Raw genomic sequence first — 12,682 nt, 5'->3', positions numbered from 1 at the left:
CCTGAGCACGCATGTATTATAGTGAGCTGACACTATACACCGCGCAATGATTACTTAGAAAGTACATACATGTACAGGGTCCGGCACTCTAAGAATTGTGTGTATATGTTAGAATAACCTACGAATATTGTATCTCAGTTTTTCTGGTTTTATGAAGATTTAGAAGCAGAAGTCAGCTTCGTGGAATACTTACAAAGTTGATTCGTTTTGATATTGAGCAGATCATTGATGTCTAATACACATTTAAAACAACTGCCACTTTCTTTTTTATCTCATTCTGCTTAATCAGTGGTACTGAGGTGGGAGATTTATAAGTTGTTACAATCTTAGCATTTAGCTTAACATTTAGAATAAGACCCTAACTGAGGTTACGTGTGACCATTTGTCAACGATTATTCTCCAGCTGTAGTCTTTTTTGAACAATGTCACTCAGGTGCAAAAATGACAGAGGTGAAATATGAAATAAGTATAGCTACATGTGCTAAATCGCGTGTCACGTAAAATAATCACTGTGTATAAAAACCACAGCAATTGTTTTGCCGACTTATAATACAGCTAGAAATAAGCCTCATATGCAATGCGCGAAATAGTTTCGTGGGAAGTGAAAATAAGATCATATCTCACGGCAATATGGTGGACAAGAACGCCTTCATCTGCAGCCTAAAGAAAAGGTTACTATTCAAAAGCGTGGGGATACATGCACAATTTCTAAAACAAACAAACCGCTTGCACCACTGCTCGGTTTCTCTGCATGATTATAGAAACAAATCAATCAGTTACAAAAAAACAAACAAACTGGCTATTGAATTTTGCAGGCCGAAGAAGCTGAATGAAATTCGTGCAGAGACAACATGAACATGTTAAAATCTGTATATCTACAAAACCTTTGGACACTCATGACGTCATTTTCAAGACAGCTGTAAGTACACGGTTTGGTGAGAATAGACGATGATCCTCTTCGGCCAGGTATAACGGGCTCTATTAAGCGGTTTGTTTCTGGGACATTTCAATCAAATTCTAGTCACGACGCTTACTTTATTCCCCAGTAAAAAAAATCATATTCGTACAACTGGACAACACGTGACCATAGTTGCGCGTCAAACCACCCAGCTCTACAAAGGGCAGAAAGAGAAGGTAATAGATTCAGCATTGACAGCTACATTGATAGATGTCTTCAGAACAATCGGTAAATATAGTGCACCAGTTGAAATCGTGTCTGAGAAACGCAGGTCAAATTAATTCGGTGGTACTCCAACGACAAATTCGATGACCGCCCAAGCGGCTTGTAGTCTGATATCTATCTATAGTGATATGTATACCGTCTTCTCATCAGCTATGCTTTGTGCATGGTGTGGCTATATAGCTGCAGCGATATTTCGAAAAAGCTGATCTTTTATCTTCACTGGGTTGAATTTATTCCGAATATTTTCATGCAAATCTCGGCTCAATCAAAATATTTTTGGGAGTTTTGAACGGCTCACTTTGTCAGTTTACTAATAATTCCATATCGTAAAGAAAAATTATTCATCTGAAGAAAAACACGGCTAAATTTTGTTAGATGTCATAGTACTTATAGCAGCCTCTATACCAAATATTAGTGCCTCTCAGCAAAAAATTGGGGACACCAAAAAGAACAAAGTGAACTCAAATAAGAGTTAATTGTGGTATGAATTGACCACAGTGATATGTGCCTGAAATCCAAAATGTAACAAGGGTTTTGATGTCTAAAACGCATTTGTATGATTTGTATGAATTAGATAAAGCAGAGATGTAACAAGGGTTTTAATGTCTTAAACGCGTTTGTATGATTGTTACCATCAAATATGTCCGATGGACATTTGTAGTGACAATACAATACAGAATAATACCATACACACACCTAAATACAGTGTAGTTGTGGTTGGGCGTAGCAATCACGGAAACCACAACGTAGTCTGGGGCGTATCAGCGTTTGTTTATGATGGTTATCGTAACATGATACCAAATACCAATGCGGTATAAAAGTCGTTTTACTAAATAAAGAAGCTGTTATTCGAGAGGGCTTTGATGTATTGTGAGAAGAAGAAAAAATTGTCCGCTAAAAGTGTATACTTTTAGCGCCTATTCTTTCAAATCTATTTACGTGGCAAACTTCATGTTCCAGAAATACCCTTAGCATTTCTAGAACCTTCTCGGTTCTTTTTGACGTATTATTTAAAATTCGTAACGCGTAATAATTCAGACATTCCAAAGAAATGACTCAAGGACCTGGGAGCTTCCAAGCCTCACAAAAAAATCAATTTCTGTTAGCTATTCGGTCAAGAACTATTTCAGCGTTTTCAATGGTAGACAATGTTTTCCTTGCAAGTATAGACTCGGTGGTGATCGTTAATGAACAAATTCCCTTAATTCAATAGAATTCTTATATATTGAAACACAGCGCACAACAAATTCCCTAAAGTCCAGTCGCATGTAAGTCACACGTGCCATTATTTTTTTTAGTTTACCTACTTTTCATTGAAAACTGTCACACTCAGAGGCACACATTTGAAAATGGTCTCCATGTAGCGTATAACGAAACCTTTATTCTTTATCAACGACAATTTGGTTCATAAACAATTATTAAATTACATCTATATCTTTACAATCTAATCATTATTTTTAATCGATAAGTCACTTTCACACAATTTCCTGCCAAAATTAACGCAAATTTGTCCTGGCAAACAGAGCTATAAAGTAACATGTAAAAGAGAGATACTCATGAATTAAGCAGGTACATTCATGATATACCCTTATCAAATTTCAAACTTCTCTTCCATTTTTATTACATAGCCACGTCAAACATAACGGTCAAGTTAAGATTTAGTTACAAATGTTTCCCCAATATGTCTATTTACTTGACAACATCGCGCATTAACATTAAGAGTTAAACTGTTTCACGAAACTAACTTTATTCCCTCCATATCAAGAGACTTATCTGTTACAAGCTCCGAAATTGGTTTTTTCTTGGGACAGACAAAGACCGTCAAATATCAATGTGAAAGAGATCAATCGCACAGTCAAGGTGTTCGTTTGTTTAACTACTGTATATCGTTGACTGCGGACCAGAATGATCTGCAGAAGTTACCGATAAAAAGATGAAAATAAAAAGATGAAATGAAATATTCAGGTGAATGAATGCACTATCCGTGAATCCATATTTCGCCACGAGAAAAGAACGCAAAAGGGCATAGGAAAGACTTTCCGAATTTCCATGGATTAACAGAGTCTCTTTATTTAACAACTGAAATGAATAGTTTACTGCATTCCTCGTTTATCCACCTATATTTAGCTATACAACAAATAATATTTCACACAGTCAGGTTGATATTTCCCTCAATTTCTTTCCAGACCGAAACAATGTTTGTCATGGAAATCCTGCATATCACTTGCTTCCTTTAGTCGTTGCACTACAGGACAGATAAAGGTTTGGCGAAAGAATGAGTTCAGTGGATGGAGTGAGTAAGTCAATGAATGAACATGCCAGGGCATGAGTAAGCGAAGGAATATGATCAAAGTGGCGGGGAGCACCATGGGATTGTTTCCGGCATGTTCGACACGACGTGTAATTCTCCTCCATGCGACATGTTCGGCCACATAAAAGGCTTAGGGTGACATTGTGTTATAAGATGACAACTTTCACGGTGCCGATGGATGGAGTCTTTCTAGCTAACTGACACACGCTTAATTTAAGTCTCTGTCAAAATGGATGTCATTTATATTGTGTGACTTAAAAGAAAATGTTTTCAGAGCCACGCCGAGAATGTGAAAAAACGAAATAAAAAGTTGCTGTGGCTGAATTTTTTGTATATGCGTGTAATTCTAAAAAAATATATTTCAAAAGCAGGGTAAGACATCCCATTTTTGTGCCGATTGCAGAGTTAAGATTTAGGTACCTTGCAGAATCTTTCCTCAAAATACAAGAAAAGAAGGGTGAAATGTCGTTGTCAAAACCCGAACCTCTTTTTTTATACTAAGCTGACAATTGAGCCATGTTTGATCTGATTGATCCTACAGTTTGCGGTACAAGATAAAGAACGTTTAAGTACTTATATTGCGGCTTAATTATTTGATTAACGGCTTTTGGCGATACTAGACTATTAAACAACTGTGCACACAAACTATTACAAAAAGACAACAAATCAGTATATTGCTAGGGGTGTTCCAAACCACCACTGTTTGAATTGCCTTGCAATTCGAGTGCTCCTGAGCGCGCGACCGGCGACTATTCTTGTTAATGAAACCACAAGATTACTTTGGTGTGGGTGGGTTAAAAGAAGCAGAATCTTTTTATCTTAAGGACCAAACAAAAAAATAAATAAAAAACAATACATACATCTGATCAATTAAACATACAGAAGGACAGGCTTACATGTATTCAGAAGGTCAATGATTGTGCAAGACAATGGGCGATGTCAAAGTCAATGTATATAAATGATTGTACATCTACAACAAAATGTTATAAATAAAGCTATTATGTAACAAAGACAAATACTTACCACCATTGAACCCCGCGAAGTCTTGTTTTCTTTCCATCGCAGACAAAATATCCAAGTGATACTATCATAATTAAAGCCATTAATACTAGTCTCATGATGAATTCTAGAAAAACGCCCAAGAAATCTTTCCTCTGGCAAATTTTTTTGGGGTGTGATTTGATCAAAATCAATCAAACACTCAGCAGCACAGAGATGTTAATTCCAAGAAGGCGAGCTTTGGCACAAAGCACATCAAAGAACTGTCACTTTTTTTCGAGAAACCGCTGTTTTCCTGGGTTTTCTTTGAATTAGTTTCCCGTATGACGTGGTCTCGAACTATTTTCAAAGCACGCAGACGACACTTTTCCTCTTCCCAAATATCTGGAACTCTGTTGTGTCGCGGATTAAGAAGTCTTGCCTGGAATTCCCAACCAAATCCAACACAGGTATGGCGAAAAAATATTGACACAAATATATATACCAGTAAAACGAAGCGGTGGTTCTAGGGAAGGGACAGACCAACGCCATATGTTAGAAGGAGGAAAAGAGGAGGTGGGGGAGGGGAACGACCAAAGATAATGGCGGCGATCGCTAATTAGATTTGTGAATAGGTGAATTTTCTTTTCTCTTTGGAATTCCTTTCAATTTCCCTTTGTTTACGTTCACACTTTCAGTGCCGGTAAAAAGCCCATTTGTCGTGTTTTATTGGTTTAGTAATTGTCCATGAAGAGTCAGCGGTGGTAATCGCTCGCAATCCAATAGAAGTCAAAACACAAGCCGTGTCCGGCGTGTCTGGCCCCTCAACGGATCTCTAACCCTGATCACCCACGGACAACCCCTGGGCTATTCATCCTCCCCCGGGCAGCCAGACGTGTTGGCGGGGGTTAAGATAAAAACACACAACTTTTCATTCCTGTGCGAAATCTCGGACTCTTCGCTGAATACCCCCATAAAAATAATAGTTGATTTTTTGGGGCTACGGTCGTTTAGCTCGTCTGATGCCACACATCACTGGAGCAAATCCCCGTGGGTGGTGAGACGCGGGATATTGGACGCCAACAATTCCGTTTTGTGGGCTCGTGGCATAGCTACCCAATTCATCTCCCGACACTTTAGGGCTTTGAGGCAGCAGGACAAAAGTTGGAACTTCTCGCCTACCTGTGGAAGGATCGACATGGCTATTACGGACGATCCTACGCGCTGTTTTCCACACCTCTATTACACACGGGTACAAATATATATCGATGGTTGTCGTCCTCTTTGATTGTAATATGTTGATGGGGTGTAAAAACTTGGCAGGCTGAACAACCCTGCTGTATGGGTATAAGGATCCCCTACCACACACCGAGAGAAGCAGCAGGGGGTGGGGAGTGTTATGATCCCACGTAGCACGTCCTTGAGATAACCGATGATAAACAAAATAAAAAGTAAAATAGAACGTTTGAATGGGAATCGACGTTGTCAGACCTAAATGGACATGTACACCTCCGTCGGGTGGGAAAAGACGAATTTAGCGAATAGTGTACGTAATCAAATCACTGATCGGAGCATACACAGGTAACTTCCTTTGATCCACCGAGGCCGGTCTGGTAATACAGCTCATCGTCAGGTGTGTCCTGGGCTCACTAGTAGGACCAGGTAGTCACTTTGTCACCTGCGCTTGTCTTCCCGTACCTTATTGCTCTGACAAGCAAGTGTACGAAGCGAGCCTTGTTGTTGTTAAGTGAACTCAGCCGCGCAGCTCTATGCACGCTATGGCTAGATACCGCCTTCCTTTTAACGTCCCATTTAATATGCCTTCTTCAAGGACTTTACTATCAGTTTATCTATTTTGCCGTAGTACTCATTAGCTTCCCGAGCAACCGGCTGATTTAAATACGGGTGTCAAATAGAAATGATAAAACCGACCTTTCGACGAAGGCAAAGAAATCAGGAAGATTTCCGTTGGAAAAATAGTTCTGAGACAGTTCCTTTGCCTTTTATTTTTTAAAACATATTTTGTGTGCCTTTTTGGATTTACATTTCTGTAGTTTTGTCCTTAAACAGTGGCCAGCTTTCCGTATGTGATTTTTCCGCCGGGAATAGCTGGGGGGTATGAAGTGAAAACTTGAGAGACACTGAGGTCTTTATTAGCCACAGCTTCTTTGATCAGCGATCTTCTCTTTCTGTCGAACGACATAGGCATATGTCCGGTACATGATTGACAGCTACAGCACCGCCCACGCCACGCCCCTTTCACCATGTGGCGTTGTGAACACCTGTGGAGAGATTAAACGGCGAGGGAGGGTAATTAGCGTACCTTGATGAATGATTGACAGTTGAATGAACTATCACTTACAGATCTATTCGAGCACAAGGTAAACTCCTGTGTAGTGCCTACAGCCCGCTATGGAGATCTCACCTAATATATCGCTCTTATGTTTTAAATGTCTTGGTCACTTTTCAAACCACTCATAGGTAGTTTTTGATCGAATATATTTCTCTAATCGTTTTTTTAGATTGCGTTATGATCCCGTTTGGTACAATTAGTTAAAAGACTGTATCGTTATCCCTTTCATGTGTCTTGATTTCAAAGTAAAATAAGCCTGCTACAGTCTTTCATACATGGTCTCTGTTACATCTGCGATTAAAGTAGACGTCTATCTTAATCCCAGGTTACACACATGTGGAAAATACAGAAGATGAATGCATCGATGATTTTCAAATCAGCTGTATTTCATTTATTAAGATATCGGGGAAAATACTGCAGACCAGTTTAAGGAAGACCATATGGATGTGTAATTACATTCTGTCCAGATAAAACAATACCCCTCCAGGAACCTGGGCCCGTATTTATCAAATGTCTTAAGACTTGAGTCAAAAATTCAAACCCAGCTATAAACAAAATGCTTTACTTAAGAAAGTTTATTGTTTATGCACTTGTTCTTTACTGCAGAAAAATGCAAATTGATTTATTTATTTATTTGAATGGTGTTTTAGGCCGTACTCAAGAATATTTCACTTATACGATGGCGGCCAGCATTATGGTGGTAGGAAACCGGGGACTGCAAATTGAGTTCTTCTCTGTTATGAGTTTGGCTTTTTATGGACTTGCAAATTATGATTTAAGTCTTAAGTTGCTTAATAAATACGGGACCTTGTGCACAAGGTCCTGTGAAAAAACCTGTATAGTTGACGAGGGGAACTTGTCGAGCTAAGCCTACCGGAAGCCTACTAATTGGCAGAGAAAACCAAACTATACACCGGCATGATAAGGTGATACCTGGCAATGATAAGAGGACACATAGAACAACACTTGAAGAAACCTGTTAATATATAATAAAAGACATACAGCATAGAGAGCAACGACGACAAAGTGAAAATTGACAAAAGGTCACACGTAATTGGTGAAATATAGCGCCTTGTCAATTTACATCACTTAGGGTTTTATTCAACTGTTCGTGTACATGCTTAAATGACCACAGGAAGCTGTAATAGCCTACCCGTGTAACATGAGCCACATTGCAGTGCCAACCTACAAATAGTGTAAAATCATATTTCAAACTGTCAAGTAGACTTTAATTAACATCCCATTCAAATGCATCTAAAGGGATACGTTTAGTTGCGCTCTAGTTGCACATGTTGATTAAAAGCACCGTGCATGAAGATGCATCCGCAGAATAGCTGGGATAAATTAGCCACGAGTAAGCAGCAGAATGCCCGAACTACATGTCTAATATACGAAAACGAAGCTATGTCTGCTTGGTGTAACTTCCATGACAACATGCAAGACTTAATGGGATAGAATGGACAGTAAGCGCACTCTAAAATGTCTAGTGGCTGTGAACGGACATCTGAGCAGTTAATTCTGGCGTTCAGATCCAGCTTTGTGTCAGGACGTTTGCCATATACGAAGTGTTATAGTTTCCTCCGGATTCAATAATCGTCTGTCATCAACCCATAAATCTAACCAGTGAACTGTGTACAGTAGAAAGGTGATCAAGATTAAGATGATCACATATTTGTAAGATACATCAGCAGCAATCGTCAACTCGTACATAACATTCCCAACAGCCGAAGGCTTGTTCAGTGCACTCAGCTTTTCTCAACCCGTGAAACAGACCGCCATTATAAAGGTGAAAAATCCTTACGTAGGGCCTAAAGCGTTAAGCAAAAATACAATAAGACAAATAAACGTGATTAATTCATTGATTGTTTGATTTGTTGATCGAGCAATTGCAGGGTGGCTGCGCAGGGTGGCTGAGTAAATAAAATGCTGGATGTATATCAAAAGTTGCCCTTGTATATCATTTTGAATTTACTTCAACGAAACACCTTACGATACGAGAAAATAGGTCATATCCAAAGCCTTCCACTTATAGTGTTACATAATGTTTGGTAAAGCCCTGTGCATAACAGACGGGCACCGCCTGCATGACACAACCATTCAGATCTGGGTGGGCGGCTGAGAGAGGGTGTGGCAATTTGGCAGCAGGTGGAGTTCTTGCATGAGGTGATATATCTAAATTAGTGATGTGAAAATCGTGTGACTTTGAAGTCGTCAACATCATTTATCTCTATCTTACACATTACCCCTGTTCGCCTACGGTGGTCTGTCTAGTCCTTCGTGCAAATTACCTTGAGTAACTTTGGAATTTCCGTCAATTTCCGGAATTCAACTTGTTTCTGTTGTTTGGATAACCAGAGAATTAAATATTAATTAAGTGATCGTGACTCTATGGATTCCAGATTAATCAGCCAGTTGTAGATTTTTGTTTTTCACACCTGTTGAAAAGGTCAATTTTCATTGTTCAGTCACCTTGAGATCGGATTAATATCAAAACTAACATATGTCACTTAATGCGAAAAGCCGACTATAGTGTACACTAGGTGCTAAATCGTCATAAAGCAACTAAACGTTTATCTGTTTATTTATTAACGAGACCTTTTGAAGCTACTTTCCCACCAGTAGACTGATTGAGAAACAATGTGATTTAAAGAGGAAAGGGTGGGGATAGAAAATGCCACAGGGTCGCGTTTAGACGGAGCTATCACTGGTGATTGTAGAGGTGTGACGTGAGTCGGCTCGTTTGATCTTGTTAACACAAAGACGCCTATTTTGAGACGCAATTGAAAGGTAAAGATATGGATAAGTTTTAACCAGATATTACACTAAGAATTGTGTATATACAAAAAAGGTACACAGGGTTCCACATGGGACTTCCACATAATGACACAACACAATAATGTCAATACAGTGCATTACAAAGTTGGGAACAACCAAGGGAAAATCACCGCCCCTAACCAGTTACATGTAAGGCAAACATTCTGACTTACAGCTTCGACCGAACTAGCGAGGGCTGGGTTTGAACCTTCGACCTTAATAGTGAGGGCCACTGAACTTTCGAGAAAATCTATCATAGTTTTTTGTTAGCCAGGGCCCATGTATACCTTGTTCAACTTTCCCATATGTAACGTACAGATATGCTAACCATATTGGTGGAAGACAAGTGCGTGGTCTTTGGCCAAAGTTAGATTGCGCAAATGGCGCGTGGCCAACCACTTAATGTCACCAAGGCCCCACAAGCAGCGAGAGGAGGGGAATGTAAAGCCTACGTCTTGTAGGTTAGATCACTGCTACAGGCATTCGGTTTGTTGTCTACAATCTAATCACAATAAGGCTGCCACAAATGTTGAACCGGAGAAGAGATTCAAAACCATCTCTTTGGAAGGTCATCGCCTACAGTTAGCCGCTATGTCTTAGTTCATCACGGTAAAGAGCTATGCAGCCACCATGTAGATGTTGTTGTTGTTGTTTCTGAGATAGTGATGCTTTCTTCTGATGTCATCTAATTGTTCGGCTATCAGCCGCGCTAAGTGGTCTGGCGCCAGCTCGAATCGCACAGCATTCAAGATATGACATATTTTTTGTTCATATTTTTTGACAAGTTTCCGTTTTCACATATTTACGTTATTAACATTGTTTTTTTCTACCTTCCGAAGTCTTTTTTGTCTTCGGTGTTTTTCCCATCTGAGGATAGCACGAGACTTTGATCACCTGTGGATACAGCCACGCGTAGGTTAGACATAATTAGTTAACATATTTGACATGGGAACTCATTCATCGTAACCGACGTGCCTACAGGGAATTAGGAACGCCAAAACATTATTCGCAAACTTGGAAACAAAAACTGTAATTAGAAAAAATCGAGAGATATGTTGTTGCCTCTGGTAATATGGTGTTCAACATGGACTATAACTTTCCACTGACACCCTATAAAGAACAGAGCAAACATGTAAGTTGTCAACTAAATGACGAACTATTGGTTAAGTTACTAATTACAAGTACATTGGGGACATTTAGTTTCGCTTTCATTTTACATTACCATGCTTGCAGGCTTAACCGAAAACACATCATCTTTTTGCAACTATATGCTTGTATAGAAATAAAACCAGAATGGGTTTTATAATAACAAAGAAATGTTTCTCACAAGCCAGATAAGTGTAATCAATGCTCTGGAAATTATGTAAGAATGCAACAATTGCGTACATGAGTTATCTCCGATGAACCACGAACTCTCCAGTACATACTGTTTAAAATCCAACGGCGTTCCAGTCGCACAGAATACTGAAAACTGGAGCAATATCATCACGGCCTAAAATACCTATGTTGGTTAGCGCGCTAGCGCAGCGTAATGACCCAGAAGCCTCTCACCAATGCGGTCGCTGTGAATTCAAGTCCAGCTTATGCTGGGAAGGTGGGAAGAACTGTCAGCAACGTGCGGATGGTCGTGGGATTTCCCCGAACTCTGACGGGTTTCCTCCCACCATAATGCTGGCCACCGTCGTATAAGTGAAATATTCTTAAGCACGGCGTAAAACACCAATCAAATAAGTAAATAAATAAATAAATCAAATAACTAAAATGCGACATTTACCCTACTGAGAAATTAAAATAACCTTTAAAATCGTACTTCAGGCCTGGACTTGATTCACACAATGCTTTGTGGAAATGGCCCATTAAGTGTAATTATAAACGTCGAGTTTGAAATTTAATTAGATTTTTGTCGTGAAATAGAGGCGTTTTCTAAGGAATAAAAAATGACAGGTTATAAAATGGATGTTTATTTATTTGGCTGGTGATTTCACGTGGTATTAAACAATTATTACTTGCATAAGGAAGGTCAAGACATCCTATAGGCGAAACGGAGCTTCACCCAGGATAGCGATGTATTGGCAGGAGCCTTTCAAACCCTGCTCCAACTGATCGAGAGAGAGAGCTGCGGTTGACTACAACTGTATTAGTGTTTAAAATGTCACAAGCCACAAGGCCAGCACTGAAATTAGATACACCCTATGGTTTAAAAGAAAAATAAGCAACTTTTTGTATTCATTGAATCATTTTGTTTGCACTAATTTTTGTTTTGTGTGTACTATACTAAAAACCTTTAACACCAGGTCATTTATAGCTTATTGACACCTGTGTGTCTATCACTTAATGAATGTTAAAAGCACTGGCTTTTAGCTAATCAACGGGTTAACGTCTCATTAATTCCAGTGACATACGGAAAGTAAACCGAGGACAGGTAAGCTAATTAAGTTTTTAATTAAATGAGTTTCTATAGGGAAACGTTTTGACGGACAGTCCGAGAGACGGTTTAGCGGAAACGGGCTACACTAAATGTATTGTTCAATCGATGGTTCATCATATTGATCAACAGATCTATCGATCATAAACTAATCTCCTTCTTTTGCTCTAATCCTCAAACGTGCCGCAAAAAATCTATCAATCGAAAAGAATTAAAAAGTAAGTATGAAGATGCTGAATCACAATTAATTCAAATCAAGCCTTATCACAAGACAATACATCCTATATGCTTCAAATTGTGCTACGCTTGTGATGTGTTTATTCTATGCTATGCTATGCTATAGAAATTTGTTGACTATTTACTCAACAACAATCTGTCAGTCTATTTGATCCAAAGTGTATTATATGAGTAAATGTGAAATGAGTACACTTAGGATGAGTAACTACTTTCGTCACCAATTACTCTTGTTCATTAACTGAATATGGAGTAAAAAAAATGGAAATCTTTGTAAATTTAGTCAAGTTTTCAAAAAGCACATGCCGCCCAGTGCCAGCATGATCTTCTGGGAAAGTATCTTGCCTTGTACGCTGTGACAAGCTCTGGGCGGCAGAGACTGTT

General features: G+C 39.1%; 1 protein-coding gene across 2 annotated transcripts in view; it reads right to left on the bottom strand.

The window, feature by feature from the left end:
* The window catches only part of LOC135464647 (protein Wnt-1-like), a 28,187-nt gene extending 23,516 nt beyond the window's left edge, over positions 1 to 4,671 (bottom strand). For both annotated transcript variants that reach the window (XM_064742126.1, XM_064742127.1), the window contains exon 1: positions 4,518 to 4,671. In XM_064742126.1, the coding sequence (XP_064598196.1) occupies positions 4,518 to 4,612 (95 nt within the window). In that variant the 5' untranslated portion in view covers positions 4,613 to 4,671. The remainder of the gene's footprint in view (positions 1 to 4,517) is intronic.
* Positions 4,672 to 12,682: the final 8,011 nt, after the last annotated feature.

Source organism: Liolophura sinensis, chromosome 4, assembly GCF_032854445.1.
Source record: "Liolophura sinensis isolate JHLJ2023 chromosome 4, CUHK_Ljap_v2, whole genome shotgun sequence".
NCBI lineage: Eukaryota > Metazoa > Mollusca > Polyplacophora > Chitonida > Chitonidae > Liolophura > Liolophura sinensis.
The sequence above is the reverse complement of the archived record's forward strand: the minus strand, read 5'-3'. Positions and strand labels throughout refer to the sequence as shown.